The following is a 23,613-nucleotide window of genomic DNA, read 5'->3' as shown; positions in this document are numbered from 1 at the left end:
ACCACACTGGCCAGGGCACACATGGTTCATCTTTTATACCAGTTATTTCCCTTTCAGAGTAGTTTGTTGTCTGTTCAAGCTACTTCAAGATGCCCTGAAACTTGTGATAGCCTTTAGCTTTCTAAGTTTCTTAAACTCCATTTCTATTGTACCTTACAGCAAACATCAAGTTAATGCTTCTTGCAAACATTATTACTTATTCAAATTCCACCATTTCATTAAGGATACTCTCAAGTGTTGCCCTTTCTCTATAGTCTTTTGTGAGTACATCTGCTAATAAATTTTCTCCCTCAATTTATTTGACTTCTAACTATTGGTTGAGGGTCTAACTTGTAGAGGACAACACATAGTAGGTGCTATTTAGTATAAAAGTTTATAATTCTAATAAGTTGATAACTAATCATCTGTTTTGAGTATCTACTATACGGCAGGAACTATGCTAGATACTTTTGGTGTATTCTAACCCTCAGAATAATCTTAAAATAGTTTATTATTATCCTCATTTTAGAAATGAGGCTCTAAGGGTCTGGATGTGTAAAAGACTTACCCAAGATCACAAATAACTAAACAGAAGAGCTGGATCCAAAGTCTATGTTTTGTTCACCCTGTGATGTTTCCTTTATGCTCCCTGTGCCCCATCCCTGCCACGGCCACCCCATGTTTCTCTGGGTTTTAAAATTATTTAGCATTTCATTTGTCTAGCCATTAGACTTCTAGTATCAATAAACTAAAGAGTTGTGGGAAGCCAAAAAATTGAGCTAAATAAAAAGCCTGTAATTATTGAGAAAGTAGTACTTATAGCACCCACACTTCAATGTTTTTTAGCAGTAGATTGCAGTCTAGAACTTTCAGATCTAATTTTTCTGTGTGTAGAATATGTAATGCTTGCCTACATAATCACAGGAGGCAGCATATTAGAAACTGAGCAAAAGTAACTACTCCCAATCAGTGAGGAAGTAAGAATAATTTACCGGGACAGGTAAGCAAACAAGGGCCATTTGCTAAAGGTATACAGTTTTATATCCCTTAAATCATTCCTGTATTAAACCACACTAATTAGTACCATCATGTTGTTTACCTGCATTATTTGACTCATTTGTTAGAATTACATGAATTACCCTCAATACGTTAGTTTAGTGAACAGTTCTTCCTACATACATGTTTAGCCGAAATTGATATTATGTGGAGGGTATTTCACAGCAGCTCTTACACATTTATTGCCCAATTCAAGCTGGTCTCTCAATATTTCTTAAGCTTTTTGATCTATAGAGGTATAGATATTAAATCATTTTGCATATTTACTAGAAGTTAACAGGTGATTATTACATAAAATTCCAACGTGATCATTGAAATATAGCTGCTGACTAAAGCACTCCCTGATAAGTTTAGCAATCTAATAGCTTAAGATTTTTTTTATATTTAGCATTTCCAAATTTGGGTTATGTTGTATAACTCTATTTTCTTTTTTTTAACTGAATTTTTATTTATTTAACCTTTGACCAATAAATGCATACTTTTTAAAAATACATCTTATCGATTATGCTATTACAGTTGTCCCAATATTTCCACCTTTGCCTTCCTCTACCCAGTACCCCCATTCACTCTGGCAATCCTACCCCATTACTTCATGTCCATGAGTCGGGCATATAACTTATTTGGCAATTCCATTCCCCCTGCCTATTCTGCACCTAACAATTTGTACTTAATCCCTGTACCTTTTTCCTCATTTTCCCCCTTCACCCTCCCATCTGGTAACCATCCAAATGACCTCCATATCTATGGTTCTATTTCTATTCTGCTTGTTTGCTCAGTTTGTTTTTCCAGATTCCATTGTTGATAGTTGTGAATTTATTGTCATTTTAACATTCCCAATTTTCATCTTCTCCTTTTTCTTAAATAAGTTCCTTTAGTGTTTTGTATAATAATAGCTTGGTGATGATGAGCTCCTTTAGCTTTACCTTGTCTGGGAGGTGCTTTATCTGCCCTTCAATTCTAAATGGTAGAATTGCTAGATAGAGTAATCTAGGTTGTAGGTCCATGCTTTTTATCACTTTGAATACTTCTTTCTTGTCCCTTCTGGCCTGCAAAGTTTCCTTTGAGAAATCAGCTGACAGTCTTATGGGAACTCCTTTTTAGTTGACTATCTGCTTTTCACTTGCTGCGTTTAAGATTGTCTCTTTATCTTTAACCTTTGGCTTTTTAATTATGATGTGTCTTGGTGTGGTCTTTTTCGGATCCAACTTGTTTAGGACTGTCTGTTCTTCCTGGACTTGTATGTTTATTTCCTTCACCAAAATAAGGAAATTTTCTTTAATTATTTTTTCAAATGGACTTTCAATGTTTTGCTTTTTCTCTTCTCCTTCCAGCACCCCTATGATTCAAATGTTTGTATGTTTGAAGTTATCCCAGAGGCTCCTTATCCTATCTTCATTTTTTAATTCTTTTTTTCTTCTTCCTCCTCTGATTTAATGCTTTTTTCTTCCTGTGTTCCAAATTATTTATTTGATTCTTGGCTTTATCCACTCTATTGTTCATTCCCTATAAATTTTTCTTTGTTTCAGTTAGTGTGACCTTCATTTCTGCCTGGGTCTTTTATGCTGTTGAAGTGTCCGATGAGTTCTTTAACCAAAAATGCAGTATTTTTAACTCTGCCTTTGATAGATTGCTCATCTCCATTTCATTTAGTTCTTTTTCTGGAGTTTTGTCCTGTTATTTCATCTGGGCCACATTTCTTTGTCTCCTCATTTTGGCAGTCTCCCTGTGTCTGTTTCTTCATATTAGGTAAAGCTGCTTGACTCCCTGCCTTAGTATCATAGTCTATTGTAGAAAAGTGCACCCGTAAGTTGGATGAAGCAGAGACTTAGGTAATTGCCCAAGTGGGGCAGCCCTCGTAAACCAGGTTGATGGAGTCTCAGACATGTTGTTGCTGCTCTGTGACTCTGTGTAGGGAGGTCTCAGAAAAAGGACAGTACCTGGCCTCTGGAGTTTTGTCACGGAAGGAGCTAGCACTTTTCTTGATGGCAGACACTCAATCTCTCCCTGTGTGTAATTGGTGCCCTTCAAGCTGCTGCCATGATGCTGGAGCCCAGAGGGAGTGAGTCTACATAAGTCCTAAGTCCATTACAGACCCTTTAAAAGAGATGCCTGCAATTTCTTCTGCTGCCCCAATCCCCATGGGTTTATGCAGCCAGAAGTTATGGGGTCTTATCTTCCTGGCACTGAAACCTTGGGCTGGGAAGCCTAGTGTTCATCTGTGAAAAAAGATGAACACCAGGAGTTGTGCATTTTTTTGAGGGGAGGCACTTATGTTAATAAACAACAGTAAGTGTGTGGTTATCTTGACCTTTGAGCTCATGCTTCTTTTGGTGTGAAAAAGACGTATTTTATGACTGTCACCTGCTGTTTCCAGGATTTCTAGACTTTCTTCTTTAAGGGGATAATTTTTTCCTTCATGTACATTTTAAGCATAATTGAATATTTTAAATAGGACTACATGGTCATGTAGTTATCTCCTTTCATAAAGAATTACTCAAATAATCTTGGAAGCAAGACAAAGGTCAATAAGGAACAAATCAGAATCAGAGGATCATCTCTCAATTTCCTTGTGCTATCCAAGTAAACCATGCAGTTCAGAATCTAGAAATGTTCAGATATTATTAGGGTAAGTTGTTATTATAAAGTCTAATATGTATAGTTAAAAGTAGTTCTTGTAAAACCTTTTTTTCATGGAATGTTCTTTTATCTTTGCATAGATTTTCCCAGGTAGACCAATCCAAGGACAATATTACTCTTATTTTATCTTCACCTCAGTAAATATACTCAAATATGCTTCTTTAAAGATTCCCAAACTATTACTTGTACTTTCCATGGATTGTTGTGTTTGGTTTCTCAGACATCATGGAGCATCCATCTTTTATTTGATTAAAGTAGTCAATAATTAGTATTAATTAATTTATTCAATGTACTAATCACTGTGCCCACTAGATGCTTACAGTTTGGTGAATTTCAGTACATATACCCACATATATGTACACATGAAAATACAATGAGATACTTGCTTTAATGGAGATTAGTGTGGTCAAAGTGAAATAGTAGTATGAAGTCTTAGGAGAGTTATAATGAACTGAATATATCTGAAATATGAAGACCAAGGAAGTCATAGTAAAGTCAGTCAAAGGCAGCAGTCAGCCCTGTCTGGTGTAGCTCAGTGGATTGAGCACAGGCCTGCGAACCAGAGGATCGGGGTTCGATTCCCAGTCAGGGCACATTCCTGGGTTGCAGGCTGGTTCCCTGCAGGCCAACTCCCAGCAGGGGATGTACGAAAGGCAACCATACATTGATGTTTCTCTCCCTCTCTCCTTCCCCTCTAAAGATAAATAAAAAAATAAAATCTTAAAAAAAAAAGGCAGCAGTCAGAGCATAAAGAGGTTTGTAGATTTAATTCTATAAACCACAGGTTTCCAAACAGTTTTTGGACTATAGGATCCTTTACTCAAATAAAATATTCAATAGTGTCTCAATGAGTAAAACAGATAAATAGATAGCAATGCTGGAAATTCTTTTCTATCGCTGGGTCCAAGAATGCCAAAAGAGTTAAAAAGTAAAATTAGGGATGACTATCATGACTTCTGACCTAGACTGAGTGAATGCTGGTACCATTCATAGAGTCAAGTAATACAAAGAGATTGGCCTTTTAGTCTTTTCTAGCTCTAGAGTTACCGTTGGCTGCCAAAATGCCGTAACAGTATTTTGAAGCTACGAATCCTCCAACACTATGAAGTGACACTATGATCTGCTTTCAGGTAGGAAGTCCTATCGGGTCCACACTTAGGTTGGGGTATTATACTGCTCTTATTCTTATATTCACATCATGCTCTAAGAGCAACTCCAAATGGGAATAGTGTGCTTTCTTTTCTTTGATGTTGTACTATTATAGAACTTTTATGTAGCTTCCCAGGGCCTCAAAGAGAGTTTCATGAAAAAACCCCTTTAGCATTTGCTTGCATTCCTCTCATGAGGACGTGATGATATATAGTGTGGGTGAGGAGAACCCAGGGCGTGACCTGAGTAGTAGATCTACCCTGTTTTTCAGAATCATCCCTGCTCTCTAACCCTAAGTCGTTTTCCTTGGGTGAATTAGCATGATTATTTTCCCAGGAATCTCCTTTGTTGCTTGAATGAAAAGATAACTTAGTGGGATCTAAAATAGATCCTCCCAGACACACTTGGAACACAGAGAGAATACACCTTATATTGAAGTTGGTACTTGTGTGACGCTGAATATTGTGGGGTAGTTAAACTTAGAAATAACTTTCATTTTTACTAAAATGAAAGACCAAAGCTTTACCTTGGCACTATTAACACTTAGGACCGGATAATTCTTTATTGTAGGTGCTGGCTCTGTGTATTGCAGGGTGTTTAGCAGCATCCTATCACTCACCCTGAATTGCAACAAACAACTATGTCTCTAGATATTGTCAAATGATTCCTGGGAGACAAAACTGCCTTGGCCAAGGACCCCTGAATTGGACCTAACATAGAATTCCCACCTTCTTCCTTATCAATGCATTATTCTAAGCAAGGGACTTAACTTCCCTTGGCCAGTGTATCTGAAACATTGAGTAAGATGTCAAATATCTAGTATGGTGATTAATAGAGAGAAGACACACATCAAATTGCACTTTTCTTTTTAACTTCCTCCTTTCCTTCAATTTTGAAAATCCAACAAGTTATCTTATATTCTAAAAATGGAGACATAAGCTACTTTAATAAAGCAGTTTACCTTCTAGGATCTTTGTGCTGTAAATAATGAGACTATTTTAGACTAGAAGTAAATACAAGCAGTAAACATTGTAGAAAATAACCATGGTTACTTTGTTAACAATTTTTATTTTTTAATTTAAATTATTAGAATATTTAAATTTTTTAAATAAAAATTATACATTTTACAGTTTTAATTTATTTTCCTTTATAGTGTCACCGTCATAACAACCATATGAAATAGGTAGGGAGAATATCCAATTTATAAATAAGGATTTTTGAATTGAGAGAGCCTAAGTGACTTATCAAAGACAGTTTAATAAGTATGGGAGGTGAATCTTGAGCTATGTCTCTAATTGCAAATGTGGTACATTTTGACTTATAATAACTACTTTCTGCTAGATTAAATATATGATTTGAATACAGTGTTGCATATTCAGCTGAAGCATGTATTATCTTTATTTAAAGATTTTAATATTTACTTTTATTATGCTATCCTGTTTGAGATTTGAGGGAAATGAAGAACAAGCTGCTTTGATTTTTAAATATTTCTTTTAACTTGTTTTAAAATTTATAAAAGTAATATTTAATTTATTATGTAATAAATGTAATAAAATAACTACACACAAACATGAATAGGCTTTTGCCCAAATGTACAATCTCTGTATACACTCATGAACAGGTTTTCTTTGTTTAAAACACCCGTGTCTATAAGCCAATACTCAACAATAAGGACATGCTCTTAATCATAGGGAAAGAGCTTCCAAACCACTAGCTAAAAATTCTTCTTTGTCAAGAGAAACCAGTTATACTTGCATGGTAACTACTGTTAATGTTCTATTGGAGTAGCCCTAACTGGTGGTATTTAGTTCTTATAACTTACCATTGTGAAATACAATGAACAAATAAAATGGAGTCACTGTGGTCAAGCTACAAAATTACTGAATTCAAGTGAGTTGAGTCATAAGGAAATGATAATCCTTGTTTTAACTGGCTCTGGGAACTTCAACCTTGCAACTTTTTAGTCCTGTGTTGATACTTAGATATGCATCAGTGTGTTGTGTGTCAATGTGTGGACATAGATCAACCCTTCAGTTAACCATTTGAATGACTTCAAGAAGAAAAATGTTCCATTGTCTAGAACATTAGACATCTGGTGACTATTATGTTGAACCATTAATCCAGGGGCTGTGAAAAGAACTGATTCTTTCAAGAATGTGCTTTTTACTATAAAACTCTCAAACTTTTATTACTCTTTTGGGACACATTTTGTACTGCTTACGTGTGTTTTTACTAGTTTGCAAACCCTAAGACCCTTGAATAAATCTTTATCATTTATTTCTAACCAAATCTTCCTGACTCTTTTTGAGTATGTTTGAAACCACTAGGAAACATTTGAAATCAGAGAATGTTTTTTTAGAATGAAATGCAAAATTTAATGGAGTGATCAAATATTACATGAAAAAAAGGTAGAAGTACAGAAAATATCTTATTTCAAAACTTTATTCCTGCAACTTTGAAAAAGTTATGAAGGATCAAAAATAAAATGGTATTTATTTTCAAAATAAGGAAAGATGAGAAAGGTCTAACTAGTTAACCTTAAAACTCATTGAACCAAGAATAAGATTTTCGTGTTTAAATTTTAGTCTAACTCAAGAATTCTCTTTTGCCTGTTATCTTTGCTACTACTCCTTCTGTTAGAGAAAGGAGAAGCTCGGAACTAAAAACTTACCTGGGAATTTCAATATAATAAAGATAAATTTGACATCTCAATTTTTATTGTTGTTCAAGTATAGTTGTCTCCATTTCCCCCACACCACTCCCCTCCTCCCCACACATCCCCACCTCCCACCCTTAATCCTACCCACTTTATTTTATCCATGTGTCCTTTATCCATGTTCCTTGACAACCCTTCCTCTAGTCTCCCACATTATCCTTCTCCCTCCTCCCCTCAACTTACTGTCTGTCCTTTATTTCAATGTCTCTGGTTATATTTTACTTGCTTGCTTGTTTGTTTTGTTGATTAGGTTCCACTTATAAGTGAGATCACATGGTATTAGTCTTTCAGCACTGGGCTTATTTCACTTAGCATAATGCTTTCCAGTTCCATCTATGCCGTATTATCTAAAGGATAGGAGCTCCTTCTTTCCTTCTGCTGCTTAGTATTTTATTGTATAAATGTACCATAGTTTTTTGATTCTTTCATTTACTGATGGGCACTTAGTAACAGCCAAATACTTCCAACATTTGGCTATTGTAAATAATGCTGCTATGAACACTGGGATATATAGGTTCTTTTGAGTTTGTGTTTCAGGATTCTTAGGGTATAATCCCAGCAGTGGAATTGGCAAAAGGCAGTTCCATTTTTAGTTTTCTGAGAAAATTCTGTACTGTTTTACATAGTGGCTGCACCAGCCTGCATTCCCATCACCAGTGCACTAGGGTTCCCTTTTCTCCACAGTCTCACCAGCACGTATTGTTTGTTGATTTGTTTATGATGGTCATTCTGACAGATGTGAAGTGGTATCTCATTGTGGTTTTAATTTGCATCTCTCAGATGGCTAGCGATGGTGAGCATCCTTTAGTATGTCTATGGGACATCTGTATGTCCTCCTTGGAAAAATATCTGTTCAGATCCTTTGCCCATTTTTTAATTAGACAAACATGTCTTCCTGGAGTGGAGTTGTGTGAGTCCTTTATGTATTTTGGAGATCAAACCCTTGTCTGAGTAGCACTTGCAAATATATTTTCCCATACAACTGGTTCCCTTTTCATTTTGCTGCTGTTTTCTTTAGCCACACAGAAGCTTTTTATTTTGATGAATTCCCATTTGTTTACTGTTTTCTTTATGTCCCTTGCTCTAGGGGACATATTAGTGAAACTATTGCTGTGTGGAATATCTGAGATTTTTCTGCCTATGTTCTCCTCTAGCGCTTTTATGGTCTCACAACTTATATATAAGTCTTTTGTCCACCTTGAGTTTATTTTTGTGTATGGCATAAGTTGGTGGTCAAGTTTCATTTTTTTTTCAAGTAGCTGTCTAAATGCCACAACACCATTTCCTGAAGGGGCTATTTTTACTCTATTTTATGCTTCTGCCCCCTTTTGTTGAATAGTGACTGACTGTAGATACTTGACTTTATTTCTGGGCTCTGTAATCTATTACATTGGTCTATGTGTGTGTTCTTATGCCAGTACCAGGCTGTATTACAGTGGCTGTGTAATACAGTTTGATATCAGGTATTATGATCCCTCTTACTTTGTTATTTCTCAAAATGGCTGCAAACTATTCAGGATCATTTATGGTTGTATATAAATTTTTGAAATTTTTATTCTTTATCTCTGAAATATTGGTATTTTAAGAGGTATAAAATCTCCTTGGTATTATAATTGGTATAAAATCCACTTATATAAGTAAAAAATCCCCTTCTATGGTATTTTAATAGGGATTGTGCTGAATCTATAAATTTCTTTGGGTAGTATGACAGGTTGTTAATGTTAATTATTCCAATCTGTGAACATGAAATGTGCTTCCATTTATTTGTGTCTTCCTTAATTTCTTTCTTCAGTGTTGCGTAGTTTTCTGAATACAGGTGTTTTACCTCCTTGGTTAGATTTATTCCTAGGTACTTTATTTTTCTTATTGCTGTAGCAAATGGGACTTTTTTCCTGATTTCTGTTTCTGATATTTTGTTGTTGGTCTCCAAAAAATGCCTTCAATCTCTGAATATTGACTTTGTATCCCACTTCATTTATTAGGTTGAATAGTTTTTGGCAGAGTCTATAGGGTTTTCTATGTATACTATCATGTCATCTTCAAACAATGACAGTTTTACTTGCTCCTTTCCAATTTGGATGCCTTTTATTTCTTTTTCTTGTCTGACTGCTGTGGTTTGGATTTCCAATACTATGTTTAGTAGAAGTGGTGGAAGCAGACATCTTTGTCTTGTTCTTGATCTTAGCAGGAGAGCTTTTAATTTCTGCCTGTTGAGTATGATGTTGGCTGTAGGTTTCTCATATATGGCCTTTATTATGTTGAGGAATGCTCCCTCTATTTCCACTTTGCTGAGTGTCTTTATCATGAATGGGTGCCATACATTATCAAATGCTTTTTATGCATGTATTAATATGATTGTGATTTTTGTTTTTCCTTTTGTTTATGTGATATATCATGTTTATTGATTGTGAATATTATACCATCCTTGCATCCTTGGTATGAATCCCACTTGATCATGGTGTACAATCTTTTTATTATATTGCTGGATTCAGTTTGCCAATATTTTTTGAGGATTTTAGCATCTATGTTCACCCATGATACTGGCCTGTAGTTTTCTTTCTTTGTTGTGTCTTTATTTCACTTTGGAATTAGGATGATGCTGGATTCATAAAAAAAGTTTGAGAGCCTTCCATCTTATTGGATTTTTTGGAATAGTCTAAGAAGGATAGGGGCTATTTCTTCCCAAAATGTTTTATAAAATTCTCCTGTGAAACCATCTGGTCCAGGGATTTTGTATTCTAGGAGTGTTCTGATTACTGCTTCAATTTCTCTAGCTGTTATTTGTCTGTTCAGGCTTTCTGCTTCTTCATTCAATTTTGGAAGATTATATTTCCCTAGAGATTTGTCCAACTCACCTAGGTTTCCAAATTTCTTGGCTTCATAGTTATTCATAGTAATTTCTTATACTCCTTTGTATTTCTGTGGTATCAGTTGTAATCTCTACTCTTTCATTTCTGATTTTGTTTATTTGGGAACTTTCTCTTATTTCTTGATGAGTCTGCTTAAAGGCTTGTTGATTTTGTCTATTTTTTCAAAGAACCATCTCCTGGATTTGTTTATCCTTTGAATTGTTCTTTTAGTCTCTGTGCCATTTAATTATGCTCTGATCTTGATTATTTCCTTCCTTGTACTCGCTCTAGGCTTTGTTTTTTGTTATACCTCCAGTTTTTGTAGATATAGAGTTACACTGACATATTTCTACCTTTTTAGGTAGGCCTGTATCACTATGAACCTCCCTCTCAGGACTGCCTTTGCCATGTCTCATAGGTTTTAGACTGTTGAGTGTTCATTTTATTTTTTTCTAGAAAGTTTTATATTTCTTCCTTGATCTCACTCTTAAGCCATTCATTGTTTAATAGTGTGCTATTCAATCTCCATGAATTTGAGTGTTTTTGAGTTTTTTCTTGAGGTTCGTTTCTAGTGTCAGGCCCTTGTGGTCCAAGAAAATACTTGAGATGATTTCAGTTTTCTTGAATTTGTTGAGACTTGTTTTTTGTCCTATCATGTGGCCTAATTTTGAAAATGATCTATCTGCATTTGAAAAAAACATGTATTTTGCTTCTTTGGGATCAAAGGTTTTCTATATATATACCAGTTAAGTTCATTTGTTCTAGAGCATTACTCAATGCTCCAATATCTTTGTTGATTTTTAGTTTGGAAGATCTATCCATTTTTCACATTGGGGTATTAAAATTCCCTATGTAAGTGTGTTGCTGTCAATACTTTTTTTGAAGTTCCCCAAGATTTTCCTTATGTATTTGGGTGCTCCTGTGTCAGGTGCAGCTATGTTTATAATGTTTATATCTTCTTGATGGATTCTTCCCTTGAGTATTATAAAGTGTCCTTCTGTGTCTCTTTTTATGAACTTTGTTTTGAAGTCTATTTTGTCTGATATAAGTATTGCTATACCAGCTTTTGTTCCTGCCCATCTGCTTTGAATATTTTTTCCAACCCTTCCCTTTCAGTTTGTGTAGGTCTCATGTTCCGAGGTGGGTCTCTTGTAGGCGGCATATGGGCAGGTCATATTTCCTTATCCATTCAGCTACCCTATGTCTTTTGATTGGAGCATTTAATCCATTAACATTTACGGGTATTATTGATAGGTATTTACTTATTTCCCCCCCCATTGTACCTATTCCTCTCCCTCCCACTCTTTTTCTTCCTCTTCTTAAAGCAGACCCTGTAGCATATCTTGCAATGCTGATTTGGTGTAGGTATATTCTTTTAGTCTGCTTTTGCTTGGGAAACTCCTATTTGGCCTTCCATTTTAATTGAGAGCCTTGCTGGGCAGAGTAGTTGTGGTTTCGGGCCTTTGCTTTTCATTATTTGGAACATTTCTTGCTGTTTCATTCTGGCTTGTAGTGTTTTGCTGACAGGTCAACTGCTAGCCTTATTGGAGTTCCCTCATATGGTACTTCTGGTTTCTCCCTTACTGCTTTTAATATTCTCTGTTTGTCTTTAAAACTTGGTATTTTAATTATGATGTTTAATTATAATGTGTCTTGGAGTAGGTCTCTTTGGATTCAACTCGATTGGGACCCTCTGTAGTTTCTGAACTCCATGGCTTTTCCAGTCTCTGGGTTTGGGAAGTTTTCTGTCATTATTTTTTCAAATAGGGTTTCTATCCCTTGCTCCTTTTCTTCTCTTTGTGGTATTCCTCCAATTTGAATGTTGTTGCATTTAATGTTGTTCTGCAGTTCCATTTATCTATTTTCATTTTTTTCTTTTTTAGTCTTTATGCTTGCAGCTGCTGTCCCTGTGTATTTCTTTCTCCCTCGTCTTCCAGCTCACTAATTTGGTCCTCTGCTTCATCCAGCCTGCTCGTAATTACTTATAGTGTATATTTTATTAAAAAAATTGTATCCTTCATTTCTTCCTGCTTCTTGTTTATAGTTTCCATTTCCTTTTTCATACTGTTGTAGTTCCCACTCAGTTCCTTGTAGTTGTCTGTGAGTTCCTTGGCATCCTCATAGCCATTTTTTTGAATTCTATATCTGGTAGTTTGCTTGCCTCCATTTCATTTAGCTCTTTTGCCAGGGAATCTTTCATTCTTTTCAATTGCAGATTCTTTTTTGTCTCCCCATTTTAGATGACTCATCCTGTTTGTTTCTGCAATACCAGGTGCTCTACTTTGCCATCTGTCTTTGTAAGGTAAACTTTTGTGGTAGGGGTTCTGTGGGACACAGTGGAGGGGTCTCTTTGATCTTCTTGTCTGGATTCTCTAAGGTTGCCCTTTCTTCCATTTGTGTGGGCTCTCTTGTACATGGGCTTTACCTACTGGTGGCTCCTTTGTTAGTGGGTTCTCCCCTCCAGCTGGTTTACTGGTATTCATACCTTCCACCTTGTATGTCCAGGTGTTGGTTAACACAGAAGTCTTACCAGACAACAAAACCTACGCCAGCAGAAAGAACCCTCCTACCACATCAGTAGTCTCAACAGCAATTGAACCAAGATTAATAAAAGTAAAGAGAGACAGCAGATAATGTAAGATATAACAAAGGGAATATGAGATGACTAACAGAGGAGAAAATGTTGTTGTGTGGTCAGAAGGAGGAGAATTGATGACGGTTGGAATAGAAATAAGGTGAACAAAGAGAGAGAGCAAAATTTACAAAGTTAAATAAAATATGAGAGCAATGAGAACAATGGGGTAAGAAGAGCTAGAGTATACTAAGACATTTGAAGAAAAATTGAAAAGGTAGTGGACCAATGGGAGCAAAACTACAGAAAAACCATAGCAGGGTCACTAGCAATGACAGCTGAATGAAGTTTCATAAGGGTGGAATGGGAATAAGTATATTGTGAAAAGTGAATATGAGATGTCTAGAGTAAAGAAAAATGATTGAGAGGATGGGGGAAGAAAACTGATAAGAGTAAGGGTAAGGCCCAGGTTGGGGGCGGGGGGGAAAGGGAGAGAGAAAACAATGAAATAAAATTCCTCACTCATCCGATGAGGGATAGGGTGAAGGTGAGATGAAGTAAGACAGTGGGAGAGTATTCTATGGGATTTGAAGTACAAATAAGTATTGAACAAGTAGGAGTTCCTTTGGAAAAGTACAGCAATAACCCTGGTATTTCACTCAACTAGCCACTGTTTATAAAAGGTGAAAAAGAAATAAGACTCTTATTAGAAGGGAAAAAGAGTGTGAGCTGACTTAATAGAGAAGAATGCTTATGCAAGGTTAGATAGAGAAGAAATGGTGAGAGTCAGGGATAGAAATTTGGCACAGTGTGAGAGAAAATAAAGTTAACCACAACAGTAATAAAGCTCAGGAAGATGGTGAAATGGATTAAGGCCAGGGAAGGGTGCTGTGTAGGATTTGGAATAACAATAGTATGATAAGAAAAACGTAATCTGAATAAAAAGGATAATAAGTAAAAGACCAGGAGTAGTGTGTTATTTGTAACACAAGTGAAGTGAAGAAGAAAAATTAAAATGCAATACAAAAGAGAGAATAAAAAAACAAAGCCAAACAATAAAAACAAACAAACAAAACCCTGAAGTAAATGGAAAGGAGAGAAATGAAAAAAAAAAACAAAAACAAAAACACAACTCAAGTTCTGAAGGACAGCAAAGTGAAATTTGTCCCAGCTCTTGGTGTTCACCTTCCGACTTCTTTCTGGATCTGTCTCTGGTTTTCTCACAGCTCCAGATTATTGTTTTATTCTTGAAAGGAAAAAAAAAGGTTCCAGCTGATTTTAAACTTGCCAAGCCAGTTTTGAAGGTCTTCCTGGATGCTCAGACAGAGTGGAGCTGGGCTCCATTTTCCCCTTTCCTGTGGTTCCCCAAGGATGGAACTCAGTCTGGGCTACAATAATCACAGGTGCCCAGTTTCCAGCCCACACCCTCAGAACACTGTGCGACCCAGACTGTTCATTCTATGCATTTGCTCCTGGCTCGTGCTGATAATCTACCTAATTTTGCAACCCTTTGAACAGCACTGAGTTTGAGCAAACCGAGCCCACCCTCCTCCATCTTTGTTGACTTGGCCACTGAATGTGCAGGAGGTCCCTGCACAGAGGGCTCAGTTCCTTTATTGAAAAAAGTCTCTCTGACACTCGTTGCCTTTCTGAGCCATTGCTGACCCCCTTAGATCAATCTGTGGGGCACCCTGTGTGGGAGCAAATCTTGCCCACACCCCTTCGATGGCCCGGGCATCTGTGTGCAGCAGTAGTGTGCACAAGGTTCCTATGCACCCGAGGTCCTGTGCACCTTTGTCAAAAAAGGAGGCCCAGTTCCTTTTTTGACAAAAATCCCCTTGAGTGCTGTCTGCTGCTCCTAACAAGCACCTGGCTTCCCACAGAGTCCAACAGTTCAGAATCTGTTTAGGTCATGGCCCATCATGGCCCATCTCTTCACCCATCTCCAGGTGTCACCCAGCTCCCCAATTTCTGTGGTACTGTCCTAGCCAGTGATTACTGCCCCAGCTGGGGTATGCCTCTGGCTGTGTGTCACTGACTGCCTCTTTATCCCCCCAGCAGCTTTAAGGATTCAGGTCTCTTCTGGAGTGGGTCTGGGACTTCCTTGCACTGGGAGGGGAGGGAGCTGTTAGGTTGCTACCACTGACCTAGCTCTCCTCCAATGCTCCCAAGTAGCCCTGGTCTCTGGCTCAAGGTCCAGGGGCCTTCCTGTTGGCCTACAGAATCTCCTTACCACGTGTTTTCAAGCATCCTCTGTACTCTTCGGCTTCCAAGATTTATATTAGCTGGGATTCTGTTGGCTGTTCACTCTGCTCTTTGGAAGATCAGCTAGGTGTCTCAGTTGGGTACACCAGCAAGTGGGCTCAGCTCCCAACTACATCGTCACCATCTTCCCACTGATAAGTTTTTTAAATGCACACTGATGTGACAGCTGTCACAATATAATCTAATGAAATTGTTTTAAATGAAGTTAAAAACAACTAACCACTCACTACTAGGGCCATCTTACAGAAAAACAAAAAACAAACTTTTTGGTCAACCCATTATTGTGTATTACATGAATTGATCTTCAGATGTTACACCAACCTTGCATTCCTGGAATAAATCCCACTTGGTCATAAAACACAATTCTTTTTATTTGGTTTGCTAGTATTTTGTTGAGGACTTTTGACAGTTCTTGACCCATTTCCAAAAGATATTTTTCTGGATAAAGAATTCTTGGAGGTTTTTATTTCATATTTTTAAGGTATAGTTTTATTGTATTATGATCTGTATACTTGTGATAATATATCAGAAATTACATATACATATAATTCGCTTCTCTACAACTTTTGCTTTTCTTTTCTCTGACTTTCTTCAAACTATTGTAATGAGTTTTGATTTTTAATAGCCTGACTATGATATGTCTAGGTGTGCTTTTTCTCATATTTATCTTGTTTAGAATTTTCTGAGATTATTGTATATGTGGTTATACATATTTCATTAGTTTTATATAATTTGTGACCATCATATCTTCAAATAATTCTACCTCATGTTCCTTCTTTGCTACCTCAATTATGTTTATGCTAAACCATTTAATACTAAATTCAAGACATTGTATATCAAATAAAACTGGAGGCTGATGCACTTATAACTAGAAGTGATGATTTTTCTTTAATCTGCCTATTAATGTAGGTTTGTCGATGTCAACAAAAATAGAGTTGGAATTGGGTTTTGTTTACACCACAGGCTTATGTTTTTCTAATGGCTCCTACAGTTACTGTGTGCTTTATGTGAAACCTTGAGAACTTGAGAGCTTGCGGCAGGTCCAGTATGTCTGTACCAGAGAAGGGACCTTTCTTCTGCCTCCACAACTTGTTTTCTATGCCCATTTCTTCTATGGATCACTTCTTTTACTTCTGTGATTTTCTAAATATCTGCTCTCTTATAGTTTGAGTCACGGCTCTGAATTCTTTCCTAGACAGAATAATAGTACTGAGGTTTCTCTGCTGTCCTGACTCACCTGTATGATGGAGTGCTATTGTTTTTAATTCAAGTGGACCTCATAATGGAAGCAGGGGATGGGTTCTTCTGGTCCAGCCTCAATCTTGGGCCCTGAGTGCCTGAGCCTCAAGGGTTGGACTTTGACTATTTTGGTGTTTGTTCTTGGTGAGGAAAGACATTCCTTCCCTTCCCTCTTTGGCAAATGGTTTTTATTTCTACACTTCCCCCTGCGGGGAACCAACCTTTGCGTGGACCACAAGGCAGTATGATTTCCTGTTCCTCCCCTAATGGTAAATGCCTTTTGTTCTGTCCCTGTTCCTGTAACAGCTAATCTTTACTGATAATCAGGGGGCAGGACAGTTTCCTGCCCCAATCCTGGAAGCGGAACGTTTTTGCTTTGCATACTAAAAGGAAGCACCGCAGCACTAGAGATAGAAGGGTGCGCAAGGAAGCCTTCCTGCTTCTCTTTCAGTGGTGGCCTATCGCCATCAAGTGCATTCTTTGTTAAGGGTGCTCTTGTCTTGTCGAATGGCAATGATGCCCCTTGTCTCGGAGGTTCCCCAGGTTTCTAAACCATATGCTAGCCCTCACTGGGACTTTAAGAATTCATTGAAATTTCAGGTGTTTTACTCCTATCTTCTTTCATGGTTGCTATTGTGGTAGGCAATTAAACAGACATAAGCAGCGCAAGGAAGGTACAGAAGGTCACCAGTGTGGAAAGCCCAGTTGCCTAGCAATGGACAAAAGTGGGGAAACAAGGGCCTTGCACCCAGGGTGACCTTCCACCCCTAGTATATCACAGGTCATGTGGTTTAGACTCCTTGACCTTTCATATTGCGTGTCATACAGACCCCCTGAACTTTCCTACTTAGAAATAACATACGGTTATATTTCAGCTCCATGCCCGGAAAAGCAGCAAAAACAGACAAGGGATGCAGTGGCTGACCTCAGGACCAGCTGCACTGACTAATGATCCCCTGGCCTGGCACCCACCATTCAGTGGAGACCACCACCTTGAAAGGCCACCCCTGGAAAGCTGATGAATATGCTACTGAGATTCTCCCCTGGGGCCTGTCCTAAAATCCCTACCCTTAAAAGCCTTTCTAAAGGAGGAGCCAGGGTGCTCTCCCTTCCAGGAGTGCACCTGTGCCTTTTCCCTCTTTCCCGCCCCCTCCCAGGCACATTTTCCCTGCCTCCTTCTCTCTCCTAAGCTCCAAGGGACCTTTCTCCTGCCTTCACAACTTGTTTCCTATGCCCATTTCTTCTATGGGTCACTTCTTTTACTACTGTGATTTTCTAAATATCTGCTCTCTTATAGCTTGAGTTTCGGTTCTGAATTTTTTCCTACACAGAGTAAGAGTACCAAGGTTGCTCAACCAAGGTCTCGTCTGACCCCACAGGTCTCATACCTCGTGCTCTGCCAAAGGTAAAAAAGTTTGTGCATTCTGTTCTTTTTCTGAGGGGTTTGTTAGCCTTTGGAACCAATTTACCTCGGTGCTTTGGACATACAGGTCTGTGATGGGCAGAAAGGGTGGTAGTATTTTTACTACCCAGGTTTCTTTTGGATTATTGTTAGAGGGGAGTTAACATTCTACTTGACTCTCTGTGTTCTGAGTAGAAGCCCAAGTCCTAGTACCATTTATTTTGAAAAGAGCCGTCTTTTCCCTTCCACTTCCAGAGCGTGTCTACTCTGGCATCAAAGCACAAAATGAGCCCCTCCACATTCCTGCCTCCTAGGAGTTCTGTTCCCTATATGCTTATTAATGTCTTGAAGCAATGTGGGGGGCATTGCTTAAGTAGGAAAGGAACATGGAAAAACTAGGGCATTGCTCCTTCTTATGTAATGACTAATGATTCCCCTTTCAGATATTTGACACACTAGATGTCTCAGTATAGGTGAATACTTCTACTTACTGGTGAGCAGAGCACTCTGGTGAGGCAAGTTCAGGCCTAGGTCAGTGGTGAGGACTGTGGGACCCTTCTCCCAAGTCTTTAGAGATTTCCTCCCCACTGGTCTACCAGCCCCCGCACTTTCTAGCAGCACAAAAGCTTACTGAAGAGCTGAATCATTTTGGTGAGACAACGTCTCCTACATGGGAGGGAAGATAGTTTCAATTTTTCTGGAAAGTTCGCCATCCCCACATACATGACCTGAGTAACTTACACTTTGCCTAAGAAAACCAACAAGAAGTTACATTTTTGTATAAACAACACATACATTTTGTGTCCTATAGCTATTCTCCTACATTCATTCTTCTTAGTTAAGACTTTTGTACCAGGGGAAGTAAACCACACTCTGGGACCTAAAATTCTTTCTGTCCTTGGCTAGAGATAGCGTTTCTAGGATGCTAATTTCTACGTGTAAAACACTTTACTTAGGAGCATTCATTGGAACACTGTTTTATCACCTTTGCTGGTTTCAACAATTATCAGGGTGTTTCTCGTGAGATTGTTCAATCCGCAAAAACAAGAAGTAATTTCTGGGGGATTTGGGGGACACAGATTCATTGTCCCATTATTGAATCTTTTTCTTTCCTTGCTTTTTAACATTACTTCCATTTGAATTATACTGGTTCTTCCTGTATTAACAGTTATAAGAATCCAATAGTTCTAGCCTCCCACCCCCCTTTTCTTCCCCTCCTCCTTTCCCACACAGAAGTGAAGAGGAAATAGCTTTGGAAGTTTTCTCAGACCTACTGTCAACCTTCTGGTATGGACGTTTGCCCCCAGCCATAGAAGGAACGTTTCCTCCGGAGACCTGGGGTGTAGGTGCCCAATTCCATGACGTCCACGCCCGCGGCTCATCAGTTGGAAGAGTCAGAGCGGTCGGCCCCCAGCGTGCGCCTCGCTCGGGCCTCCGCAGACACCCTCCTGCAATGTCTGAAACCCTAATGAAAGTGGAGCCCCAGGCCACGCAGGCTCAGCCTGCGGGGAGCACAGTGCCCAGGGAGGCTGGGGAAGTCATGGAGGCCAGGGAGGTCAGGAAGGACGGGGAGGCCAAGGAGGCCAAGGAGGCCGGGGAGGCCAGGGAGTCCAGGAAGAGCAGGCAAAAATCCCGGTATATCAGGGCGCTTTCAATTTCCATGATCAAGTTCGGCAGGAAAAGGAAGAAGGCTAGGTCCCTACCCTCCAAGTTCAAGAAGCCAGGAGAACAGAATGAAAATCTGGAGTCGCTCTGCGGCTTGGGCTGGAAAGTTATTCCCAGCTGTCCGCAATTTAATAATATCCGCTGCTTTATGGTTTTCTTCTGCATGGTGCTGATCTCTCAGGGTGAGCCTGAGGGGGAGGGGGAGGGGGAGGGGAGGGGGAGGAGCGGGTAGGTGGGGGAGGCAGGTGTGGAACCGGGTGGTTCCCCTTGAAGTAGCTATCCTCTCCAAGGCTCTCGAGGTATGACTAGGATAAAAGCTTGTCAAACGGGCTGCCACCACAGCTTGGGCTTCTGTCATCAAACACCTTATTGACACAGGTACCCCTCACAGTAATAGGGGTCATAGGGGCCTGTAGTACCGAGTCATTAGTGTTTTTTGGTCACCAATACTGAGAAGCTCAGGGCTGAATCACTTGCAACATTAACATTGAAAACAGTATCTGGGACCACAAGGTTTTTTTCTGCTTCTGCCCACAATTTTGAGACACATCGGGTACATCATTTTCTGCTTGGATCTTGTTTCACTGGGGTGAATTGAGGAGGTGGAGTTAGAACCTCAAACAATCTATATAAAAGAACCCAGACTCCAGGGTGTATATCTTTGCACACACACATTTTGTAGAAGAATGTGAATTTGAATGCTTTTAGAGCGTTATGCATTCCCTACTTGACCAAGGCCCTCTCCACTCCCATTGCACTTAGATTGTCACTAGCCTGTTTACCTGTTTACTCACCACATTGGAGTTTGCCAAACATGATCTCTTTTTTGCTCTAAAATGCTGTGTCTAAATAAGTGCAATGAAAAAGGACTAAATGTGATTAGAATTATATGAGAGGAACAAGTAAATAGTCATCAGTTTACTTTTCAGGAGATTGTGAAAGAAGTTTCTCTGAGGAAAAATCATTTGAATTATGCCTCGATAAATAGGTATAGATCTGATATCCCAGGAGGTAGTTAAGGAATATTTATTGAATAAGGAATGAATGAAACAAATGGGATGTTTAGAAACAAGAAAGCCTTTTTTCAGAATGCTGAATGACAGGATCAACATACTGTTACCTAAGAATCAAAAACGGTGATTATATTTATTTTATTTATTGTTCCCCCACCCCACCAGGACCTAATATAGTGACTGAGGCAAAAAAGACAGTCAATAAATATATACTCAATACATAAATATATGAAAAAGGAAAAGATAAATTGTGGCTACATTATAAGGGTATTTAAATGCCTGATGGAGAATTTTGAAAGGACACTAGGTGTTTACTTCCCACTTACACACTGGGTGATGAGTAAGTGCTTTGTAGGCATTTTCTTACTTTATGTAACCTCCTTATCATGTGGGTAATGAGCCATTGCAGGTTTTTGAACAAGTGGTTGACAGTGAATGGTTTTAGTTCCAATACTGATTAAGTGACTTCATACCCACTGAGCTCATTAGCTCAGTTTAAGTATAATATTGAGTCTTCCATTCATAAAAATAGTTTATCTTTTCATTTATTTATTTATCGGTTGATATTTTTATTCGTACATTTTAAACAATTTTGAAATGATTTCCAACATACGGAAAGGTCACAAAGAATTCCTGGGTACCCTTCTCCCAGATTCTCTAGTGGTTTACATGGATCGCATCTGTTCCTTCTCCTTTTCTTTCCCTATACACACAGATTTTTTCAGCATGGTGTCCCATTATTGCTAACACTCCAGCGGGCATCTTCCCCAAATGAGGACACTCCCCTATATAACTCCTCCTGTCCCTCCAGTCAGGATGGTCAGTGCACACTACCCTCAGACTTGGAATAGATGGTCCCACGCAGACATTTCCAACTGTCTCACTAGTGTTTCCTTTTCCTTTTTGGCCCCAAATTCTATCTAGGCACACATGTTGCATTTAGTTGTTAAATTTTAGATGACTTCTTTAATCTGCAACATTTCCTCCTCATCCCTCACCCTCTCTTACATGTCTTATGTCCATGAAGTTTTAAAGTATGTGAGTGTTTCATTCCTTATGCTGAACTTCAAGCTGGACATGTTTGATGTTTCCTCACAAGACCCAGGCCGTGCATTCCCACCTGCCTGTCTGCCTCTCTTCATCCCTTTCTCCCTCCAGTTTATGGTTTGTTTTTCTTTTCTTTTGTCACTTGTGTCTTTTTTGATGAAAAAGGGATTCAGTTTTTAAATTATTTTCTTTTACTGATTGATGAAAGAAAGAGAGAGATTTGTTGTTCTGGGTATTGATGCATTCATGGGTTGATTCTTGAATGTGCCCTGACCCAAGACTGAACCCAAACCTTCATGTATCTACATCCAGGTAATGCTTTAACCAACTGAGCTACCCAGTTAGGGCAGTGTTCAGTTTTGTTGAAGTCCAGTTTGTTAATTTTTAATGGTTTATTCTTTTTGGTTTCTATAAAAAATATTGCCGAAATCAAAGTCATGAAGAATTTTTGCTTTGTTGTCTTTTAGAAATTTTATGGTTTACCCTGGCCAGCCTGGCCCGGTGGGTGTGGTGTTGGCCCACAAAGTGAAAGGTCACCTGCTATATATACAGTCATGTCATCTGTGAATCAGCACAGTTTTACTTCCTTCTTCCCAATCTGTATGCTTTTTCTTTTTCTTGCTTTGCTATACCGGTTACAACTTCCAGTAAAAATGTTGAGTAGAAATATAAAAAATTTCATTTATTTTAATTGATTTTATGTAGAAGTCATTTAGTGTCTCATAGTTAAATATGTTAACTAGGTTTTTTGTAGATGGCTTATATCAATTTACATGCCTTACTTTTATTCTTAGTTGGTTGATAATTTTTATCATGAATTGGTGCTGAATTTTGTTATTTTTTTCTGTATCTCCTGAGACTATTTATGGTTTTTGTAAAAAAATATTTATTATTTTATTTTTAGACAGAGGGGGAGGGAAGGAGAAAGAGAGGGAGAGAAACATCAGTGTGTGGTTACCTCCTGAGCACCCCCAACTTGGGGCCTGACTTGCAAGTAGTCATGTGCCATGACTGGGAATCAAACCAGCAACCCTTTGGTTCATAGTCTGGTGCTCAATCCACTGAGCCACACCAGCCAGGGATGGTTTTTCTTGTTTATTCTATTAATACTACATATTGCATTCTTTTACTTTGGGATATTTAAACAATCTTGCTATCTTGGGGTAAACCCTTATTACTGAATTATTACTATTATTTTACATGTTACTGGATTCAATTTGCCAAAATTTTGTTGTGTTCTCTTTCACAAGGTCTGGGTTTAGCTCTTGAGTGCTTTATCTCAGCCCTAGAGGAAGCAGCTCTTCCTTGTACTATTTCTATATTCCTTAGCATTCCCTTTACTTCTTACCAGCTTGTTCCTTGTTACTTTAATTCTCTCTTGTAATTAACAACCCTTATATTAAACTGTCCTTGTTCAAATTACTGTGTAGTTTCTCTCTCCTGATTGGATCCAGACTATTATGGAATTGCTATGACTAGTAGTCCCAGAAGATACACCCACAAAGACGGGATTTTAGGATTGTTTTTAATATGCCTTTAACCTTGAACGAAGTGCTGAGCTCTCTGCCAGTAGGAAATGGATACATGTCATGCAGTGGCATCATACTTCATCAAGCTATCACCATGTTTGGATGTGATAAAATGCCCACTGAAGCATGTACCTTGAAAGCCCAGGAGGTTGGTGCACTTTTGTAGAAATGGTGACTATAAGACTCTGGTGTAGGAAAGCGTCTTTTCAGTGACCTTAATTAAGCACTTATGGAAAGCAATGACAAACTCAGGTCTCAACTTTTAGCTCAAGTTGTGGTCTGAGAATTCAAAAACTCCCATTAAAGTCCTAAAGTAAGCTCTCATTTTTTTTAACCCCAGAGCTGACATTTCTGGGAATGAAACACAAAATTTAAATGTATGTCTTGATGAGTTCTGATGACAGTTGAATTTACAATCTCATCAAGTTTGCTGTTTCTTTCTCTCTATTATGTATCCAAAGAGGTGTGGATTTTTCAGTCTGTTGAGTTTGTTAC

The 23,613-nt window shown here is 38.4% G+C and overlaps 1 protein-coding gene across 1 annotated transcript in view; it reads left to right on the top strand.

The window, feature by feature from the left end:
• SLCO6A1 (solute carrier organic anion transporter family member 6A1) overlaps nucleotides 1-23,613 on the top strand; it is a 103,535-nt gene that overhangs the window by 12,400 nt on the left and 67,522 nt on the right. The window contains exons 3-4 of the mRNA XM_037032412.1: nucleotides 17,794-17,867; nucleotides 19,098-19,711. Of these exons, the coding sequence (XP_036888307.1) occupies nucleotides 17,794-17,867; nucleotides 19,098-19,711 (688 nt within the window). The remainder of the gene's footprint in view (nucleotides 1-17,793; nucleotides 17,868-19,097; nucleotides 19,712-23,613) is intronic.

This window comes from Sturnira hondurensis, unplaced genomic scaffold (assembly GCF_014824575.4).
Source record: "Sturnira hondurensis isolate 20B ecotype Veracruz unplaced genomic scaffold, ASM1482457v3 Scaffold0021354, whole genome shotgun sequence".
In the NCBI taxonomy this organism is placed as follows: Eukaryota; Metazoa; Chordata; class Mammalia; order Chiroptera; family Phyllostomidae; genus Sturnira; species Sturnira hondurensis.
Note: the sequence above shows the minus strand (reverse complement) of the source record. Positions and strands in the feature narration are given on the sequence as shown.